The 22,752-nt window shown below is 31.8% G+C and overlaps 3 protein-coding genes across 7 annotated transcripts in view; all 3 read left to right on the top strand.

Moving 5' to 3' along the window:
• Window positions 1–361: 361 nt before the first annotated feature.
• Syb (Vesicle-associated membrane protein synaptobrevin) lies at window positions 362–2,974 on the top strand. 3 transcript variants are annotated; one of them, XM_083089857.1, is made up of 3 exons: window positions 362–483; window positions 2,132–2,451; window positions 2,543–2,974. In XM_083089857.1, the coding sequence occupies exons 2-3, from the start codon at window positions 2,136–2,138 to the stop codon at window positions 2,590–2,592; spliced, it is 366 nt and encodes a 121-aa protein (XP_082945983.1). In that variant the 5' UTR covers window positions 362–483; window positions 2,132–2,135; the 3' UTR covers window positions 2,593–2,974. The 3 variants fall into 3 exon arrangements, with proteins under 3 accessions (XP_082945983.1, XP_082945982.1, XP_082945980.1); XM_083089856.1 differs by lacking the exon at window positions 362–483 and adding an exon at window positions 1,375–1,532; XM_083089854.1 differs by lacking the exon at window positions 362–483 and adding an exon at window positions 1,549–1,706.
• A 2,049-nt stretch (window positions 2,975–5,023) lies between these two features.
• Window positions 5,024–22,752, top strand: part of Clc-a (chloride channel protein 2) — a 31,850-nt gene continuing 14,121 nt past the window's right edge. For 2 of the 3 annotated variants that reach the window (XM_083092438.1, XM_083092436.1), the window contains exons 1-2: window positions 5,024–5,376; window positions 6,413–6,716. Coding sequence is in view for 1 of the 3 variants with exons in the window: in XM_083092436.1 (XP_082948562.1) it covers window positions 6,663–6,716 (54 nt within the window). In the remaining 2 variants the exon portion in view is untranslated. Of the gene's footprint in view, window positions 5,377–6,412; window positions 6,717–21,942; window positions 21,962–22,752 lie in introns of those variants that run through there. The other variant, XM_083092440.1, reaches the window with a different exon arrangement.
• On the top strand, window positions 14,463–20,118 carry LOC145967491 (putative oxidoreductase YjmC). Its single transcript, XM_083092446.1, has 2 exons — window positions 14,463–15,510; window positions 16,645–20,118. The coding sequence occupies exons 1-2, from the start codon at window positions 15,166–15,168 to the stop codon at window positions 17,491–17,493; spliced, it is 1,194 nt and encodes a 397-aa protein (XP_082948572.1). The 5' UTR covers window positions 14,463–15,165; the 3' UTR covers window positions 17,494–20,118.

Genomic DNA, 22,752 nt, shown 5'->3' on the forward strand with positions numbered 1-22,752 from the left:
CTGATCGTGCAATATTTGTTGATTGAATTTGTAGAAAACCGATTCTCAGACTTTTCGAGTGTCTACGAGCTACTTCACACAAGCTATACCAGCTCGTGTGAATTGACAGTTATTTAAAATATGATTTTTTTCAATAATATACTGATATGCGTAAAAGAATTTTTATAGAAAAATCTTATGATTGTAAATTGCATTGGTATAAATTTCAAGTGTTTACGCATGTATCGTTGCGTCAGAGATAAGTGGGAAGAAGATATCGCGGCCTGATCGCGCTTTCGATACATCGAAATTAATATTTAGCGTACGTTCCTGGCGACGCGGTGCAAATACGCGCACGTGCGCAAATCCGCAACATGTTTTATTTATGCCTCCGTCCCTCGCAATTTTCCTGGTGAGTCACGTCGGTGTCACAGTGAACGACGACGCGCGTCCAAAATGCTTCTGCGATATTGCTCGTACGCTCGATTATGGCAACTCGTAGCGGTAAGTGCGATCGTAACTTTTTGCGGCAATAACTTTCTACGTATTATTACGTATTGTCTGCGTCGTCGTCGCGAACAATCAAGCCCGTTCAATTTTATTTTCCGGTCAACGAAGATGGCCGCTCGAGAAATGTCATTAGAATTGTCATTCGCGATTGAGTGAAATTTCGAGCGAAATTAAGTTGCAATTCCATCTAATTAACAACAAATCGTTACGAGATACTTTGGTAGTTTTTTTCTATTTTTATTTAACTTGCGCGTTTATGTAAATACTCTCGATTGTATGAAAAAATATTTCAACTTGATATAAACATCTAGTTGAAATATAACGATATAAGAAATAAAAGCAATGAAATATTCATGCTACAAATATTGTGAAATATTGAAATTGTAATTTTTTAATAATGATGGATTGCTTAAAAATATACATAATTGATTTGATAGTAATTAATTCTGTGTTATATGTATCGAATATAATTAAATTATTTTATTTACATTTATTTTAATATTAATTTTAGTATTATTTTAATATTGATTTTATTTTAATGTTGTTATTTTAATAATATTATTTTAATAATTGTTGTATATATATCAAATATAATTTATTAATTATTTTATTTACACTTATTTTAATATCAATTTTAATATTATTTTAATATTAATTGTATTTAATATTGTTATTTTAATAATGTTATTTTAATAATTGTTATTTTAATATTGTTACGTTATTTTAATAGTAGTTATTGTGCATTATTATATTAATTTGCAAATTAGTATAAATTGATGAAAATTTATTGATGTATGACTAGTACTAGTAGGCTAGTAGACTATCGTTTTTATCGACACAGAAATTTCGACTATTGCTAGATGGCGCGAGGAGACTGTAATTTGATGAACTGTTATTATCGTGATAGCACGAGACAGCACGAGACTTGTACCACATTTTGTTGACTAATAAGTTATTATAAACCATACACACAAATTACGGTCGAAAACAAACGACCTTCGATTGATTCAACCGTACATTTTTGCCATTTTATCCAATCCTTGGTGAGCGTATTTAAAATATCCATGACGTCATAATTATCGCCATCTTCGGCCTCTGTCATTTTACTGTTGTCGCTATAAACTGTAGTCGTCATCGTAATAATTCCCAAGATATTCGTTGTGTCTGTATAGATTTTGTTGACTATCTTAACTTGTTCCTGCATTTAATATTTTTAAGTGAGTGGTAAACAAGCATTTATGTAGTATTGAAATCATTATAGTATAATCGCTTTAGATACCGTATTGATGATTTCATCACTTTTTACAATTGTATCTCTTTATTTTTTATTTATATGTGCAAGAATTTCTTTGTACAAAAATTTATTAATGAGAGAGAACGATAAATATTTCGCAAACTGACAAATATATAAATAAAACTCGTTTAAAGAGAAACATATGTGTGACTTTTGAGGTTATGGGCGTGTGCTTATTAATTATCGATAACATAATTCCTTCAAAAATTATCGAATAAAATAGACAAGTGCCTTTTATATTATTTATTTCACAATCGAAGATAATCCACATCATGATTATAAATTGACAAATATGGAGTAATTATAAATTTTTGAGGAGAGGTTAATCGTAAAACATTTTTGCTTCAGGACTATGGAAGGTGGAGATACAGGAGAAGGAGAAATGGGAGGGCCACGAAACACTCAGCAAGCAGGAGCGAGCAAAAAGTTGCAACAAACGCAAGCAACAGTGGACGAAGTTGTGGGTATAATGAAGGTTAACGTGGAGAAAGTGCTGGAGCGAGATCAGAAACTCTCAGAGCTTGAGAACCGCGCTGACGCCCTTCAGCAAGGCGCAACGCAATTCGAACAACATGCCGGAAAATTGAAAAGAAAATACTGGTGGAAGAATCTCAAAATGATGATTATCATTGGCATCATTTGTGTTGTCATCTTAATCATCATCATTGGTAAGTACATCGTTGGTGAATATGCGATATATTCACGAATCTTTAATTTGGTATAGTTATATATTATTCTTCTTTTCAATTTTTATGATAGCTTCGGTTGTACCAAGTTCATCTTCAGACAACCCTGATAATTCTCCATGATAGCATTATACCAAAGGGTGGATACTGTGTTGTCCTAATCAACCATCCTCTTTCTTAGGATAAGTTATGCATTCGATGAATTATGTACAAGGGGACTGTAAAGCGCTAGGTGAAACGTGATTGTGAATTATATATTTATATAATAATGTTTATGTAATATTGTCACCCACATATACAATCTGCATCAAAGAGTATATTTTTGAGACCCAATATTATATCGAAATGCACGCACAATTACTAGACTAACAACCAGTATTAATAAGAGTGGCCTTCTCTTTTTTAAAAAAGCAAAAGAACTATCTGGTGTTTTTACAATGTTAATCTTGTTACAATGATGCTTATAAATTTATTGATGATATGTAATATATATGTTTGTACTCTTTCCGATCGAGTTTGTCAATATTAATTCTCTTTCAATCTCCTTCATCTGTTCCATCCCATATATGCAGTAATTGAAATCAGACCCAAGTAATTTTTTGTAAAACGATTATAAACGTTTATATCCTACATAATACACAATTAACGTAGTTTTCTTTAGAAATAACATCACGTTTAACGTTATTAAAGTCATTAGAAATATTACATGAGTCATCTTTCAGCGTTGTAAAAACAAGCATTGCACAAACGCATATTTTTATCGCGTTCGGATTCGTGCCCTTTCTTCTTCTGCCTCGATTATATACGTAGAAAATGTCAGTTGTTCATAAATATTTATATTCATAAATATTTATATTCATAAATATTTATTTTTCATCTAACAGTCCGAAATAACATCGATTTTAATTCAATTCGGCAAAAATAGTCTGGATAAAATCGGAAATTCAAAGTTGACTTTGCGAAAAACATTCATTTAATTAATGTTGCAATGTGACTAATTGCATCATAGAAAAAGAAAGATTTACATAATACAGGTGCGTGATAAGAAATATGTAGATAGATAGATAAACGGAAAGAATATTTAATGGACGTCTCGCAAGTAGCACGATTCAAATTGAATATGAGGAAACATTTGGTCATTTTTAATAGCACAAAATAAATTATCCATATAACTGTCGCTCTATACATTTGTGTGTAAAACATATACATGTACACAAAATACAAATAATGATAATATATGCTTTTTTTAAATAGAAAATAGATAATTATTTTTTAACAACGTAATATTCGTTAAAGAAAAATTTATTATGTATAAATATTAATATGTAAATAATTATTTATAATTATTTATATATTTATTTATATATATATATATATATATATATATATATTTATTTATTTATTATTATTTATAATTATTTAAATTATTTATAAGATATTATTGAAATCTAATATTTTATATATATATATATATATATATATATATATATATATATATATACATATTTAGGTATTAAATATTTGTTGAGAGTAATATAGTTTATATGTACAACTATATATTACTCTGAATAAATATATGACATATAAATCTGTATGTATATATATAAGGAATTAAATCTCTCAACAACATCCTATAAATAATTTATTATTTATACACTAACATATATATGAGACTCACTTTGAAACAATACAGAATAAGAATGAAGCAAGATTGTTGTCGGACATTGACGCATTTTTCCTATTCATCATTCGATTGTTTGGTAGCGCGATTCAAACTCGGAAGCACCATATGATTGAAATGTCACACGAAGAGAAAATTAGAGTATTTCTTTAATGATCCATTAGTATCGTTCTTCTATTGATCGACGCACGTTAAATCATTCGGCAAATGGTCAAGGTCGACTGTTGTTATTCGCGTATCGTAATACCTTATATCGCGTGCGAGCGAAATGACGATGGTTAGTGGAAAAGGTCGTCGCCCACAGCCTGACTCATTAAACGAATTCGTCGAAAATTGTCCATGGAGTCGAGTCACTTGTCTTTCGCATCGGTCCATGAGAAAAATGTTTACGAGAGAAATGTCGATTCTAGTGTTTCCTTCAGCGAATCATCGCGTATAATCGCAAAGCTCGATGATAGAGCCTTTCTTTATCGATGTTATCAATCATCGTACGGTCTCGGAAAACATCATCAGATAATATTAGATTGCGAATACAATTTATGATTTCACGGATCAAAGTGGCTACGATTTCTTCGTTCTCGAAGGCGTTCGTTTTAAGATTTATTTTTCCCCGAAATTATTATTTTTAACGCATTATTATGTACATATATTTTATAATAAAAACTTATCGCGACGAGAGAATAAAAATCACGCATCATTCTAAATCCGCGTGCACGTCTCCTCTCGCCGCGGCGGAATTTTGTTCGGGAAACGCGGAGATCTGTCACGTGCTCCGATCATCATCGGACCCTCGTCACGCGAGACGTCGAAGGATCGATCGCGAAGAGGAGCGGCACTGTCGTTCGTGCCGCCGCCGACGTATAGGATTTTGAATTTCCTGCAAACACACTGACTGAAATCTCGGCCGCTTCATTCATATACCTATCAGTCGGCTCACGACCGTCCAGCCGGGCAGTCAGAGGCGCCCGCGCGCTCTCGCCGCGTCTCGACAGTCATCAGTGATTTCGCGCCGGGTTCATCTCTCGAATCGACGATAATTCCTGACAGAAAAGTCCCGCTTTATTCGACGAGGCGTAAACCGCATGCACATACATGGTAAACCGGTACCACTGCCGTCTTTCCGTACAATTACAACGTAACACGAAGTAAGTCGGCGTCTTGGAGATTAATCCCGCGCATCTCTTCGGCTCCGATCGATCGAGAATTTCGGAGACACGAGACTTCAAGTAAGATGTTTTTTTCAAGCGTTTATCTACAAGTGTTCTTTCGATTTTTTTTTTTTTTTTTTTTGAGAATTTCGCGAATGTAAAATTCGCAATATCGAATTCGATCGATTCTGTCAATCGCGGTGATTGATAGAACTGCACTTTGATAGAATGATAGAATCACGATCCAGGAATAATTAACTTGATAAAATAAATAAATAAAGTACTTTTAAAATGTGACAGAATCGCGACCGAGTGATAATCGCGCATTGTGACGAGCGTATTTGGTTTGCAAAACACCCTCGGTGTCAATATTTACCGGCTCGAAGGTTCACTTCGCGCGTAAAAAAACTGTAAAAAACAATCGTGCTTCTCACCGATCGAGGTGCAGTCTCTGATCACGTTGGACCGGCGCGATTTTTACATGTCGAGCCGCGAGTTTGCATAGTGACTGGACGATATTCTCAGCCTTACTTTATCTCGCTCGCGATTTCCACGCTGCAAAGATCGCGCGCTGTTTTGACATGACGCCTTTCGCACATCTTCTTCGAAAACGCGGCCTCCGCGATTTAAATCGCGAGTCTACGAGATTCTATGCTCTGTAACGCGTTTAACGGTTCGCTAACAGCCGCTTAATATAGTGCTTATTTTACAAAATATGTAAATCAAATACAAGGTCATATTTCTTGAGTGTGGTTTTATCGATGCGATAAATTTGGAGTGAGTCGCAAAGTTAACGGAATCGATAGCTATCGAAGCAAAGATATAGGCATTATTTCTGCAACTGATTCTCGAGGTGTTCTAATGTTCCGCGACAAGAGTTATATTTCGTACAATAAATCGGGATTTTATTTTCGTATTACGGGATAAAATAATCATCTTTTCATTTGTCAGAGATTTATTTCGATGAGGAGAATTTTTCTCTCAACATATTGAATTTAGTTTCAATTATTATCACCGCGCAATCGATTTTTGAACTTTATTCCGCTCGCGAGAGATTTTGTTAACTATAACATTCGGGACTCCGAAAATCTTGAGGGTAGTGTCGGTTCTATAGGTCAATCATCGATGAATTGCCGCTGTCATAAGGGAAGAAAACGAGGAAGAAGAAGATCGGACGCCTTCGAGGATCAATCGTGGACAAAACACTAAATTTTAGTCTGGATTCATCTCCGATTCTTCTGCTCTCTCCATCTCTATCTTGTTCTTCCCACCATCATCTTTCTTTCGCTGACGGAAATTTTTGTTAAAGACAACTTTTTGATTAAAAAATTTTATTACTTTCCGAAACGAAATAAGAAATCAAGATGATGTCACAAAGAGAAAACGAGGAGTACGGACTGGGGTATCAGAATACTTTGGTAAGTACCCCATTTGAATCTTATGCAATTATTACGAATTGATATCGATGCGAGATTATTGCGACCTAATCAATATATGATGATTGATCGTAAATAATTTTTATTTTTTAATTCTCGGATTTTACGAGATTTTATAAATAGTAAGAAGTTTGTATAAGCTTGTATAAAGATAGTGAAGAGAGATTTGTAAAAATAAATTTCTGTAATAGGAAGAGCCTGATTTAATATATCAAATAGCTTGATTGCTCTCTATGTTGATTCTAAAAAATTTATTTCAGTCTTCGACAAATTATTAGATATAAAGTAACATTTCATAAAAACACTCGTAAAAGGTTATATATTTTGGTGCTACTTGATAAAAAAATGTCAAAAAATTATTCTGAACATTTCACGTGCGGCTTTAAAAAATAAGAGAGTTAAATAATCGATAGCTTTTTGAATACTGATAACATTTGAATAATGATAACATTTCGTATCTTTTTTTTTAATTTATTTCTTTTTCTCGTCTTCCAAACTTTCTCCGTTCTAATATACTAACGAGATGCGTAATAAAGATATAACTCTTTAATACCTTTTTTATTAGACCTGTCTCGAAAATCGCGAGCGTGACGCTCCCACTTTTTAGTATGACTATTAAAATTCGTTTCACTTAATCTTTATGACTATTATAATCTACGCAAATCACCAAAAAAATATTGATAAGAAATATCGGCAGTCGAATCTCTCGAAGAAAGCGATTTGATTTCTTGTCGGGATTCATATCTGGCACATTTCCGTGTGTGAATCGAATAAAATCCCCGATTCTTGGCGAGCTGCCTCTTTATTGTTTTCGAATTGACTTAATATACAGGGTGTCCTAGACCACCCGTACACCCCTTTTCTTTCAAAAACTAAGCATTTTAGAGAAAAACGTTTTCGACAAAAATTGTATGGTTTTGAGGGGAACATAAGATGGTGTCATTGGTTTGACCTTGGATGGCATCGTTAAGGTAAGGTCAAGGACACCTTTAATTTCTTAAATGGAACCATCTATTTTTTATTGCATATTCTTATAGCTTATGTCGAGAGCTTTTCAAAACACTATAATAAAGTATTTTTTCATCAAGTACTTTTCGAGTTATAAGGCTTGAAATAATTTCTTAATTTTACATAAACCATAAAATATCTAGTAAAATATTCATTTTTCGATTATCTTACCTTAATACTTTTATGTACAAAATAATGAGAGGAATCGATTGGTGTAAAGAAAACACATAGTTATTTTTAAGAAAAAAAATGTAATTGTTAATTGCAAATTACATTTTTTTTTTCGAAACAATTTTGTGTTTTCTTTACACCAATTGATTCCTCTCATTATTTTGTACATAAAAGTATTAAGGTAAGATAATCGAAAAATGAATATTTTACTAGATATTTTATGGTTTATGTAAAATTAAGAAATTATTTCAAGCCTTATAACTCGAAAAGTACTTGATGAAAAAATACTTTATTATAGTGTTTTGGAAAGCTCTCGACATAAGCTATAAGAATATGCAATAAAAAATAGGTGGTTCCATTTAAGAAATTAAAGGTGTCCTTGACTTCACCTTAACGATGCCATCCAAGGTCAAACCAATGACACCATCTTATGTTCCCCTCAAAACCATACAATTTTTGTCGAAAACGTTTTTCTCTAAAATGCTTAGTTTTTGAAAGAAAAGGGGTACGGGTGGTCTAGGACACCCTGTATATATATCGATTTAAAATATATGTATATGTCATTGTAATATTTGTATTACAAAAAAGAGATGAGAGGGAGGGAAGGGGGTAGAAAACAACTCTCGCCAAAAATAACGCACGACAAAGGTTAAAAACTTATATATTCATTTAATTCTTGGCATGTTATTAGTCAAAATAAATGTCATTACAAATTCTATCTGATGACTCAAAACCATTCTCAAAAGTTTTTTTGCTTATGCAGATGCGATTTCTTATCTCAAATTACAAATAATATGTTCTAGGGAAATATATTTATAAGTATGTGTGTATTAAATTAAATTATTTATATGGTAATAATGTTAATTTTCACTTTTCTAACGGAACATTGAATATGATATTACATGCGTGACAACGAAATAGTGTAAAACACATTTTTATGATTAAATCGATTAGATATAATTAAATTTTCCTATTAACACTGCGAAATTTGTCCATAGAAAATTGTGCATAGCAGAACTCATGGCTTTTCAATTCTGATGCTTTTTTTCACTTCTGTCTGTTCACTTTTCTATTTTGCAACGAATCATTAGAGAATTTGCTAGATTACAATGCTTGCCAAGTCTGCCCGGGATTTTCAGATTTTCCGCGTGCTTTCGAATGAGAATACAATGCATCATGACCTCGATTAAACTAACGTATCGCTATGCGAAGCACCCTGTGCAATCGCGTAATTCTACTCGTCATCTGACATACCGCTATATGTCACGTGCGAAATTTTTTGCATACGTGTACGCTCTTCATTAATCTGCTATTTTAACCGCGTGTACATCTGCAAATGCTCGCCCTTTTTTCTGCCGATTTCCTCATATTTTGACAATTTTTTGACAAATTTTTCGAAAAATTTTTGAAATTATAAAATGAAAAAAGTTTTACTGACAAAGAATAATGATGATAAAGAAAATATTGTAAGAATACAATTTTTCAAAAAGTTATAAAATTATGGAACAAATTAGAAAATTTCAATATATCTTATAGGTATATATTTAAAATAAATGTAGAAATATTATATTAAACCATGCTTCAAAGAGAAGTTAAATTGTGTTAATTATGTAAAAATTAAAAATTATCTATTAATATAAACTATAGCTACATATATATATTATATTGCGAGCACACTTGTATTACAAGAATCAATTTATTTTGTTAGGAACTTATTAAGAAACAAATTTCTCGTATTAGGCTCCTTTTTCGTAATATATAACGATGCGTTTAAGAAAATATTTTAAATCCCGCGAGATTATCTTTCCATTTTATTTAATATAATGTGCATCTAGATTCTTTCTAGGAAATAAATCATCAAATCATCAAAGTATCATAGAATTCGCAAAATAATGTGTTTTGAAATTTTTAGAGACAGGAAATTAAATTTTGTAGAATATTAACAAATTGTTTTTGTAAAGCTTGCTCTTGCTATTTTTCTAAGTTTTGCTGATTCTCTTTACGATATGTATGATTCACTACAAATATTTGTCATCTATTCTTTGAATCACGTGATTCTGTCATGTTATTATGCACGTGATCGCCACTTGAGCAATTAAAAGTTGTTATTTAATTAAAATTCGACATCTATAATTTATGGCTCACGTGAGTTTCGCGATAATCGTAATGTGTGTTTATAATTAAGCGTTGTTGGGAGGTATCAGTGATTAAAGTACGCTATAAATCCTTACATTGTTAGTTACTCTCTTCACATCAAAATATTTATTCCCATTCACATAATTTATCTATCTGCCAAATGATGTTACAAGCATAACTCATGCAATACTTTCGATAACTTTCGATAATTTTTATGATTGTTTCATAATTAATGTTATAACAACTTCAATTAAAAATGATAAACTATTATTTTTATTGTGTTATTTATATTAATAAAGAGTATTAACATATGTACAAGTTTTTTGAAGAAAATAACAATTCTATATTTCTTTTCTTAATAATTATTTATACGAAAATATAATTCAACTATTATTACTCTATAATTAAATTTTATAACTTACTTTATATTGAAATATATTATTTTAAAAAAAACAGATGTTTTTTGCAATATTATAAATATATAAATTATTTATTTTAAGTTTTACAACTAAAAGTGAATATTATATTATATTTTGTGAGATTTTATAATTTTTTGAAATATTTTCGGAGCGATAATTGTAGAATTTTTATTTCGATTGTCACTCGTTGGATAATTCGTAATACCATGCTTATAAAAATTAAATATTTATGATGTAATTTCCCGCAAATATGCTACATGATACATGAATGATAAATCGATTCGATTTTAACGTGAAATATACATATATTATATGATCGATAGTTTCAAGTATTCTCACGGAAAGTACGAATTGTAATTGTACTTTTTTTGTAGGATTTTGCTGATTTCTTAAAATAATGATATCAGTATATTGTACAAAAATAAAGCAAAAAAAAGATATTATAAAAAACACATCTATAGAGATATACTCATAAATGCCTTATTAAACAAAATATTATAACAAAATGTTACAACAAAAATATAAAAGAAGTAATAATTGACTTATTCTCATATAATTATTAAATTATATATATTAATATACATATATATGAAGAGGGAATATTTTAAAATAAGGATAAATAGATATTTATCTAATTTGTTTATGCGAGTTGTATAAATAAATTTTTTTAACGATGTTAATCATTGATAAAAATAATTGATATTTTGAGATGGAACAATATGATGGAGTAATAATAAATGATAGGAAAAGGTGGAGTAATAATAAATGATTAACAAAAGTTGATAATTTTCGACGATTTCAAAGTAAACATTCGCATAAATGTATTAAATTTAGTCAACCAATTCTCTTACATTATTAAGAAATTTATTTTCTTTATATTACATATTTTTGTTATAATTTTGTAATAAAATATTTATAAGCTTAGATATATATATGATGTTATATCATATTTTTTTCACATTTTTATATCTAGAATATATTGATCAAAAAATTCTGGGATACCTTATAACAAAACAATATTTTAATAACTAATTATAATAATTTTATAATTTAATTTATTAATTAGAGGTTAAATTTATTATATATTATATTTTTTTAATATGCGACGTAATTACATAATATCCATGCGCAATTATTCAAATTTGCATTATCGATTTCACGTTAATTGTTCTAATCGTCTTATCGATTAGATGTCTAATTAAAGCCACAGAATTGCAAACTTCTCCCTACTCCAATTTGCTAATATTATATAACATTGAGTTTATTCATTATCATTGATCAGTGATCACGCATTAATATTCCCGCTAACGCTTTGCGAACGAGGCAAATCTCAAGTTCGAGTGAAATAGTAAGTTAATTATCTCAGTGAGTTTCGCGATAACGCGTCCTTGTTCGTACATTGCCGATCGTCTACGAAAACCACAAGCCTTGGAATCGTTTCTCGCGGCAGTAATGGATTTGTTGAAAGAAGAGATCGCCATACTTTATCGCATAGAAAGTTTTGTAATATTAAAATAAAAATTTACGAAAAATTATCGTCATTGCACGTGTTATTATGTCGGAATTAACTCAGGGATTATGCTTTTTATTTCGTTCAAATATTTTATATCAGAGAAGCTTAACTGTCGATTAATTTCGCGATAGTGCGTTGCATACAGTTTGGAGCATGCAAAATTGCATATTTTTCATAGTGAGTTTGTATATTTTCGTAATAATAATAAAGGAATCAGATTTTTATATAGCAATAAAATTATAATTATATTTATATTTAATGCTCTTAATTATTATTATTATTATTAACAAAAGATATATCTCGAAGGAGAAGAAAATTTTCTATATCATTATTTATGTTATCATTTTTAAGTTAAAAAAAAGTTGAAAAAAACAGGTTTTAAAAATCGTTTTCTTTTTATATTTCTTACAAATATGAACAAATTATTTTGTTTTGTATATCTACGAAAAAGGAAAAATTGTTTAGATTATAGTTTACAATTTTTTCTTTTTCTCTTTCAAATTGCGACATTTCGCAATTAAAATTTGAAAGGCTGTGTGAATTGTTATGCTACAATAAAACAGCGATTTTGTGTAAGAAAGAGAGAAAAATAGAATAAATATTAATCGTGTATTTGCGATGAAGAGGAGAAAGAAAAAGGGATTGGAGCGAAAGAAATACGCTCCTCTGCTCACTTTATTTATTATTCTTAATAAAGACTTTTGATATATTGCACAGAAATGCAGTATCAAAAACATTCGTTAAATTTTACGCAAAGCTATAAGCCTAATTCTGAAAACTACTATTCTACTTTAGTTCGTTTCAAACGCGATAGGAGGAAAGATAAAGACGTATTCACACGTCAATATCGAATAATTATCGAACACTGTAATTTATGTGTAAAGTATCTACTATTTCGCTACATTTTCTCAGAAACAAAATGTAAAACTTAATATTAGTACATTAAACATTGACAGCCAGTAGAAACACAGACTTAACTAAATTTGAAGAGAAAAAAATACGCGTAATAATAGTAGCGAGCAAGATATTCTGCAATAAAGAGAATTGAGAAACACCGGAAACCTCTTGTCAGAGACATAATCATCTTTCTTATCGCGGGAATTATCGTACAGAATTAAAATTTTCTTTACTCACTCTTGATCTGATGTGTCGTTCCATTCACCTACAACTAACTCCTGTCACAATTGAAAGTCCTTTGATTTATCTTTTGGCTTTTCCCTATTCCCGTTTATTTTCTTTTTTTTCAAAACACTGTCGGATGTATAAATAAACCTATCTCATGACTTTACCACTCTCTCGTCTGTTTTGTTTTTTTTTCCAAAACACTGTGCCACCTTACACATACTTTGTTTTTATTCTAAGAAAGGGGAAACGAAGTAAGAGTAAAAACATCTCGGTTAATTTACATTTGCAAAAATCAAAAGGCAAGCATTTTACTGTGGGACTTTCACGAAACGATATAATCTGTCAAACGATCGAGCTAGAAGAATTTCACTATTTGATATATGTGTACGAAAAATACAACGATTATCGCCAATATTATTTAATATAGCATATCATACGCAGTATCTCAAGGTTTCCCTGTTTATAGGAATTTATGTGTGTGTGTATGCGTGTGTATGCGAGAATTCGTGCGTTTGCAAATGGATAAATGAAAAAACTGACAACATGAATCGATTCTCGTTTGCGTGACTTGTCATTGAACTTATTTCCTTCTTATATCAAATACCGAGTAAATTACCAATCTATGCATCATCAGATTGCATGCATATGATGCGATCGATGAAGGCGGATCGTATTAATTTCGTGTGCATCTCACGAATAATACGTATGTCTCTTTACGTAACCAAACGTCGTGCTGTTTCTTTTTTGTTCGCTGAATATGTAATTTATATTTTATTCACGATTTTTATTTGATTCATGCGTTGCAATTTAATCTTTTTTTTTTATTTAAAATCGTGAATATATACACAATCGTGCGGAACAAATATCGAAAATTCGACTGTGATTGTGATGTTTTAGCAATCAATTCGCAGCGTTCAAACGTCAAAACATACATGTGTTTGCCATATGAATCTAGCATGTTATTCTAAATAGTGTTATATTAACGATCATTAATTATTATCATCACAATTAGCGAAAGAAGCAGCATGAAATATCCTTTTTTCTTATCTATTAATATGGGTACTGTGTTCTGAAATATTTACAGACTATTCGCAAATCTAACTTCTGTGCGAAAAATGCATAATAATACATTATATACATAATTTAGCAAATAATAATAAATGTTTCCTTGGTTTTTATCATTCTTAGGATTATTTATTTTAAATTCTTTACAATACATAAACATAAAAAAGCCTTTACGTGAAATCATAAATGTAGAGAGGACACTTATTTCAATTAATTTTTCTAAAAACTGTCAACAACTCTGATTTCAACAGTATTCAAAGTTCCCGCCAAAAAACGCTACAGTTTCTTCAATATTTCGTGATGTCAGTTCGGTCGACAATGTGACGAGCGAACGCAGCATGTGAGGTATGCTTGCAAATTTTTCACCTATGAAATCAAGTATACAGTGTCATAAGTTTTTTTTGTAAGAGAAAACATTGGAAATATTTGATATGTGAAATCTAATTAAATCTGTGCGCGAAGGTGAATGAGTAAAAGTGAAGACCATATCATCATCGATTTCTTTGGACACTCGAGTCTGCAATCGCTGATACGTAATATTTCAACCAGTTACAGCGCCAACCACGTGATTTCCCTGATACGAGTAGGCGCTTAATTCAAACGAGATAGAGGAACTTAACTGAACCGATTTGATATGGAAAAAGAAAGAGATAGATAAGAAATTTTTCTCTTACTGCATAAGTGCAATGTAGAAAAAAATAGAGCTTGTTTTATCTTGCTCTTAATTCGGAAAATAAATGTAATGTGAGATCTCGAAAAAAAAATTTGAGTACGAAACACGCTAATCGCGAATCTGACCTCGAGTCGCATCGCAAATGATAAGCGATGATAAAATAAAGCAACTGTAACGCGTTGAACCAACAAATACGAGAAACAACGTTTCTGCTCAATCTAATACAGCGAGACAGTAGTCGTGTTCGATAAGGGGAACTAAACGATAGAGTGAGAGTACAAGTTGATTGGCCGATCGCGATCATCGAGCGACAAGGAGTCAATGTTGGTCTTCGTTCATAGAGCGATGCTCAGTCGCTTCTACAAGCTTGCAACAACGAGCGTGTCATCGCACGCGTGCATTGTCGTTAACAGAATGATGTCTGGACGCCAGGATCATGATGAGAAAGTCGTCCCTAAGGATGAAATCATTAGATTTATCCAGGATTGCATGTGCAAAGCCGGAACCTCGCTGGAAGACGCGTACACCGTTGGTCATCACTTGATGATAGCAGACTATAGAGGTCATTTTAGCCACGGGATGAATCGGATGCAGATGTACGTGAAGGATATTGAGAATAGGATCACCGATCCTACCGCCCGACCGCAGATTATCACCGATTTCCAGGTTCGAATAAATCTCTCGAGTTAATGATGGTGGAATTTGAGTATCGCGAAAAGAAATGTTTGACTTATGAATTTAAATTCTTAAGTTCTGTACATATTTGACTTATTACACGAGACATTTACGTTTATTTCGAGATTCTTTAATTAACAACATGTCGGCTCGCATACTTTGTACTTTTACTCATCATGTGTAAAGATATTGTTCGTTATCAATTGATTGCAAAACAAATTTATCAATGACATAAATTTCTTTTGAGCACTGGAGCATAATTAAGAGAGATTTATATACGTGGTACTATAAAAAATTGTGTTTATTCCACGATAATTATGGCGCGTGCTCGTTCTACGACTGGCCTTCGTATCTTAACAACCGATGACCTGATAAGATACGCGTCCTCCTGATTAATAGGATTTGCTTTCTTCGTTAGTAAATGTGTTTGTCGCTGTCTCGCAGATTTTATATTACATATGTTTTCTTTATCGCATTTTCGATCAGTTATAAATATTAAGTGGCTGCAATTACATATTACTATCTATGCTTTATTTTCGTGCTCCCTATGCATTCGATTCAGTAAAATCACTCGTTATATTTGTTGAAACAAAGTTACGAATATTTATCCAAAATTAATGTTAACTAGTTTATCGCTTTGCCTTTTAAAGTAAAGTATTTTTAAATTTTATTACGAAAATTGCCGATTTTTTTCTCGAAAACATGTACGCGATAATTTGTCGAATAGATGTGCTAACACTTTGATGATCAATAATAAACACTCCAGTATTAATTAGCGCGACTCTAATTACATTTTGAAATGGTACTTCTCATTCGCAAAAATTACAGATATTGTCGAAAATGCGCGCTGTACTCGCGTGTACGGCGATAATTACTTTATTCATACGTGATGTGTGTCATTCAGCTCGTCTAATGCAATAATTGCATCTCCATTTCATTCGAAGAGAAATGAGTTCACGGGAGAATTTTATTTTCAACGAAATCTCTCGTGAGAATTTTATTTTCAAGGAAATCTATTTTTAAAATAAAAGAGAAAGCGAAACTAGATCGCGACGCCAAGTTCCACCAGATCCTAGGACTTACAGATTTTATACCTGGAAACTTTCTATACATCGCGATTTTCAGGCAATAGCTCTCGTAGATGGGAAAAACGCGCTGGGCCAAGTGATCGGTAAATATTGTATGGAACTCGCCATAGAAAAGGCCAAGAAATTCGGCATCGGCATGGTGACAACACGCGGCTCCAATCACTTTGGTATTTGCGGCTACTACACCATGATGGCGATGGAGCAAGGCCTGATCGGCTTCAATTGCACCAACACGAGTCCATTGATGGCTCCGACGCGCAGCGTGAAAGCCGGTCTAGGGACAAATCCATTGTCCTTGGGTATGGCTACGAGCGATGGCGACGAATTCGTTCTCGATATGGCGACCACGGCCGTTGCCGTGGGTAAAATCGAGCTAGCCATTCGGAAAGGCGAAGATATCCCTGAAGGCTGGGCGCTCGATTCTGATGGAAAAGTGACCCGCGATGCCGAAGAGGCTTTTGAAGCTTCTCTACTGATGCCTCTCGGCGGATCAGAGCAGAATTCCGGGTACAAGGGTTATGGTTTAGCCCTGATGGTCGAAATACTCTGTGGTATTCTCAGCGGGAGTCAATTCGGACCGAACATTCGTCCTTGGAAGACCGGCAATAAGATCGCTGATGTCGGACATTGTTTTATGGCCATTAATCCGGAAGCTTTCGCGAGCGGATCAAAGGAGAGATTGTCGGCTTTGCTTAAACAGCTGAGAAACTTGCCCGCTGCCGGTGAGAAACCCGTCCTGATCGCCGGCGATCCTGAGAGATTGCATATGAAGCAGGTCGATAGAGAGGGTGGTATCACGTATCATCCGAATCAGCTCAAGGCCTCGGAAGAATTCGCTAAACATATGAGTGTGCGGCCGATGAAACTCGTTCCTAAATCTGTTTAATTTTATAAACAGAAATATTAAAAATTAATTTATTCCATCTTGTTTCTTATGTTTTGTTATTGGTTTAATTTTTCTTACATGGAATATGAAAAGTAATCGGAAGTTAATAAATGCCGATTTGTATCCAGTTAACAATCATTAATCGTCGTTAGTACTGAATACAAAGATTTTTTTTATTACGATATATTTTTTGATACCGTTTTATTTGTATGCTATTTTATTTCTAAAATTGTATTCTCGTTATATACAAATAATTTTATTTATACGCTTTACGATATAACGTTTCTTTAAATATTTGAAAACATAACGGAATTGTTGATGTAAGATTTATGGAAAGTTGATTTCTCTCTCTTTCAATTCCAATTTCAATTCAATCAGTGAATTGTACAAATAATGTTTATTGGAAGACAAATCAGTTCGCGTGTGTAATTCAATGATTTGATGGGAAACACAATTCCTAGTTCACTACGATGACATAATCAACGTTGCGGTTTGATCGCTGGTCGATGATGATGACGACCTTGGACTTGCTTGCTCGTTCTCGATTACAGTTGTTACGTCTTTGCGAGTGGGTGTTACCGATAATATAAGACAGATTATTGGAAGCAAATAAGTCGTAAAATATCATTTTATAAGTGTTACAAATTGATTACACTTTTCATCATCATATACAAATATTTTTGAAAAATTGTGTTTTACAAGTGGACATATAAAAGAAATTAATTATATTGTATTAATATATATATTATAATATTATGTTTGTAATATATATATTTTAATATTATATTATATCTTATGTTTGTTTTATTATATTTTTAATATATAATTAAAAGTATAATAAAACAACATATTATTTTTGATACAATAACTTTATGTGAATTGTAACTTTATACTTATAGCATATTTTGATGTGATACATTTTGTGTGTGCATACAATATCTTATAATGATATAGGATAATATATAAATATTATACGCTGTATTTTTTCTCTTTATTAACACATATATTTAACCAGTATGCATTCTTATATATACACAACCAATTTCAAAATTTATAAATAATTTATAAGTAAATCAGAATCTTTTATCATATTTCGCTCATTTTATTATCTTTCGCTCATTTTTACAGGGGCAGTATACTTTATCAAATAAAACAGTCGCGCAGACGCGGCGTCTGATTCGAGTTCACGTTATCAATCCTTGTCGAGAGGGAACAAGTTCAAGAAATTAAAAACGCTGATGTTTGTTATTAATTTCTCAAGAATCAAAAACATGAGCAGAAAAATTAATTTATTTTACACAAGGCTCGTCTTGTATAAAAATAAAGGTTACTTTATGATAATTGTTTTATAATAATTTCCTATTGCAAAAGTTTTGATAAGATTTTATCTAATCTGAAACATCTGGGATTTTATAGAATCATTTTTTTAAGAGTTCATTGGTAGACTTTATATTTCATTCCGTTAAACGATTAAATATATTATGTTGTGCACCGCATTCAACATGTGAATAAAAATCACATCATTATATTTTTTCACTCAATGTGTCGATCGAAATTTAGAAATTTACATTTGTTCTTTGCAGTTTTTATAATAAAATTAAATGAATTAGTTTATCGACTATAATTATACTTTTTCTAAAAAATAATGTTTCTTAAAATTCACAAGTACAACTTAAAATCTTACCTCTTATATGTTTATTTATATAAAATTCTCTTTGTTAATATTAAATGCATCGCAATGATTGCATTATAATTATATATATTTTGATTATTTTTAAATAATGATTAAATAATTGCAAAGATTTCCGTGTAACAATTTTGCAAATCACATGATGCACGTGCAGTGCAATTAGAGTTTCTCGTGACGAAGGTTGGTTACAATTATCACCATTGACTTTTTTTTTGCAAAGAAGAAGAATCTACATAAGCGACTGTAAAGAAAAGAATCGTTTTTCTTAAGAAAGACAATTTTACGGAAGGTCAATCTTCGAAGTAGAACGTAAGCTCTAATTGTTGACAAGTGTGAATCTATTGCTTTTGCAAATTTTACGATTCATTTAACATATTATCGATTAAATTACGCGAAGCAATTTTTGTTTTCTTAAAAAAATGTATGCATTAATTTTCATAATATGTATATATGTTGTATAATATTTGCGTATATTTATTTTATAATAATTTAACGTTATTTACGAACATAATACCTATTTACTACCAATTTGCATATTTTTCTGTCCGATGAAGTCAATAGATATACAGGGAGTTCAAAAGTTATCGGCACATAATATATATACGCACTTTATTTGTCGCCACATTATCGAGTAAGCAGAAACGACACGATGTTTCTATCGTGCTTTCGTATGCGATAATGTGGCTGGTCGCATGATTGAAGAACCGAGAACAATGAAAAACTTAAATGAAAAATATGTTATTGCATGAAATCACTATCATAATTAACGAAGAAGTCAAAGATCGAATACATATATCGCAGCGCAAGCTTGATTCCAAATTTGCATAACTTATCCTCTGATTAAACTCCGAAACGATGGACGTATTAAATTGCCTGCTAATGGAGAATAATGTGTGACTTATTAAAGCGTCATCAGTTAATGACATCACAGCCGACGTTAATGAAACTTATCTCTTTAATCCAATCTCTACCTGAATGCTCGATAATGGAGCTATATCCGCACATCCTAAACTTAATTCTTCGTTAAATTATTACAAATTTATTTTGCTATACTAAAATTATTAAAATTTAGATTTTCTGTATAATTATATAAAATTAATATATAAGAGAACAATCTAAGTTTAAGTATTATTAATCAGATTTAAATCAATTGTTGCAGAGAGAAGTAATTTTATTTCTATATTATCTTTTTCAAGAATTAAATTTTTGTAAAGTAATCGATTATATGTTTAAGGACATAACAATTTATAAACCAATGTAAAAAATTTAAGGACATGACAATTTATAAACCACATGTAAAAAATGTATCTTGAAGGTAGAATATATTATAATAAGGACCGTAGAGACAATGCGAGATTCAATTTTTCGTCGCGGCTAAACAGGAAGGAAGATCCAATGATTGGACGAACGATCCTGTCCAAAATGCAGTCGTCTGCAGTGTTGACGTATTGCGAGCATGATAATTCATTGCCGTGCTCCATGTGACTCACATTAACTAATTCACTACGATCTAACATCCAGGGGGTCATGGAACCCATGGGACATCCGTGGCCTTCTGAGACTCGCATTCCCATGATAATGTATACATATATCGCAATTTATATTTAACAAGGCAATTATATAGATTGTTTAAAAAAGTTTATATATATTGATATAATTTTAGGTATTTTCTAAATATCTTGTATTTTTTTATTTGGTTTGTATTAAAAATATATTTTTTTGATAAATTTAGTGTAAAGATTTTTTATATTGTGTGTGAAAATATAATTATAGAAATATTATTAAAATCTGTTGCAATTTTTTTTATGAATTATAGTATTCGATGCATTCGAAGTCTGGTATTTTGCAACTGCAACTGTATGAAAATGTTATTAAATTACAGTATGTACATACAGTGATATATGAACGTCACATGTGTGGAGAAAAGATTCTTAGGAATTTACGTAAATGACAAAAATACGTATGTTACGTGAAGCTTAAAAAAACAAAGCGTAAGAAATATATCACTTATTATACATTAATACTCATTTGCGAGAATGCAAAACGCACATTGCTCATTCGGAAATTATAGAGAGGTCAATTTGTTCTAGGAAGGAATTTATCTCAGTTGCAGGTTCACACTGACTATGAGTCAACTTTTGACGGATCTTTATCGCGATTAATTGTCGCGATTGTCGGGGCTTCGTTGCTCGATATTCACTGTCAACAATCGCGATTGGCGAAAACGTCGTCTTTTTATTGCTTGATATTCTTCTCAATTTCTTCGCGCATGTCTCACAACGATGTCGTGTTCTATTGCGGTTGGTGCAGTTTCGCGAAAATTTTACATTGTATAAACAATTTTATTAACGTGATGGAATCATACCGGCTGTATGTAAAATGAAACAGAATAGGAGTTTTCGCGTAATCAAGAAAGGTTGAACTGGTGTCTTGTGACGTCTTCTGATTTAATGACGTACAAAAGTGCCTAATTACTAGATAAACCGGTCGTCGCTAAAAACGTGCAATATATATATGTGACTCTACTTTGTACTCGTCGAGTCTTTGTGTTTTTCACTTTCAGAATACTTGCCGCTCGTCGAACAAAAAGTTTTAAATAGACTAATCGTTATTTTAAAATGTGCATATAATATTGAATAATATTAATTAATTATCGCGTATAAAATCGGCTCCTTTTTTACTATCGATCTCATAGGCACTCATGATTTAATTTTTTTTATTTTCAGCTTCGATATCTATATTTGAACGTTTAGGGACAAGTGCGATATAATACATTTTGTGAGTGTTATTAAGCTATAATGAAAGAGTGTGTGTGTGTGTGTGTGCTGTATCGGAAGTTAAATCATTGTGCAGCGTTAATTTGCTGGCGCAAATTTGCGCGCTTGGCGGGGCTTTTGAGCGCAGCATGTAGATACGCATGATTATCTCTTTATATCGCGATGTCCGATGTAGAACAGATCAAACAAACGATTTATACGGTATGGTAGGTCAACAATTAGAAATCTTTCTGCTTACATGCATGCCGCTGAGTATGCTCTTGTTTAATTATGCGCATGCCGCCTTCGAAAATTACTCGACACTTAGCCATCGTACGAAGAGGTACGTAAAGAGATTTCGTCTTTAACATCGTGCGAGTATATTATTTTAGATACAGTAAAAGATTTCCGTTTAATGTTAATCGTGAAACAATTTTTTACGCTGCTTTTCAAAAGTTGATTGTAAATCGTATTAATTTTCTAGTGATTTTATTGAGATGCTATAAAATGTGAAAACTGACAAAATGTCTAAATATATAACGTCTCATACACACATCAGGAATTAAAAATTTATTATTTAAAAATAATACTTCGGAATCGGAGAAGTCATCGATCGGAGTTGACGGCCGGGACTGGTTAAGACGACTATCCATCAAATTACGTGGTAATTTTGATCAATGATAACTCATGACTTTGAAGGCAGCTTCCTACGAACCCTTGTCGAGGGAAGTAGCCAATTGCCGTGCACGGCTTTCGTACAGTCGCTACTAGAAATGCTATCAATAAGATTTTCTCGACCGAGGCGGTACTTTG

Source organism: Camponotus vicinus, unplaced genomic scaffold (genome assembly GCF_025532165.1).
Source record: "Camponotus vicinus isolate PSW18456_S1 unplaced genomic scaffold, iyCamVici1.0 SCAF_2, whole genome shotgun sequence".
NCBI classification, from domain to species: Eukaryota; Metazoa; Arthropoda; class Insecta; order Hymenoptera; family Formicidae; genus Camponotus; species Camponotus vicinus.

Bases quoted from the DNA above. Each gene is read 5' to 3' on its own strand.
- Syb (XM_083089857.1), top strand. From the start codon at position 2,136: ATGGAAGGTGGAGATACAGGAGAAGGAGAAATGGGAGGGCCACGAAAC. The intron at 2,452-2,542 runs GTAAGTACATCG...TTTTTATGATAG, and splicing joins CATCTTAATCATCATCATTG to CTTCGGTTGTACCAAGTTCA.
- LOC145967491 (XM_083092446.1), top strand. From the start codon at position 15,166: ATGTTGGTCTTCGTTCATAGAGCGATGCTCAGTCGCTTCTACAAGCTT. The intron at 15,511-16,644 runs GTTCGAATAAAT...CGCGATTTTCAG, and splicing joins AGATTATCACCGATTTCCAG to GCAATAGCTCTCGTAGATGG.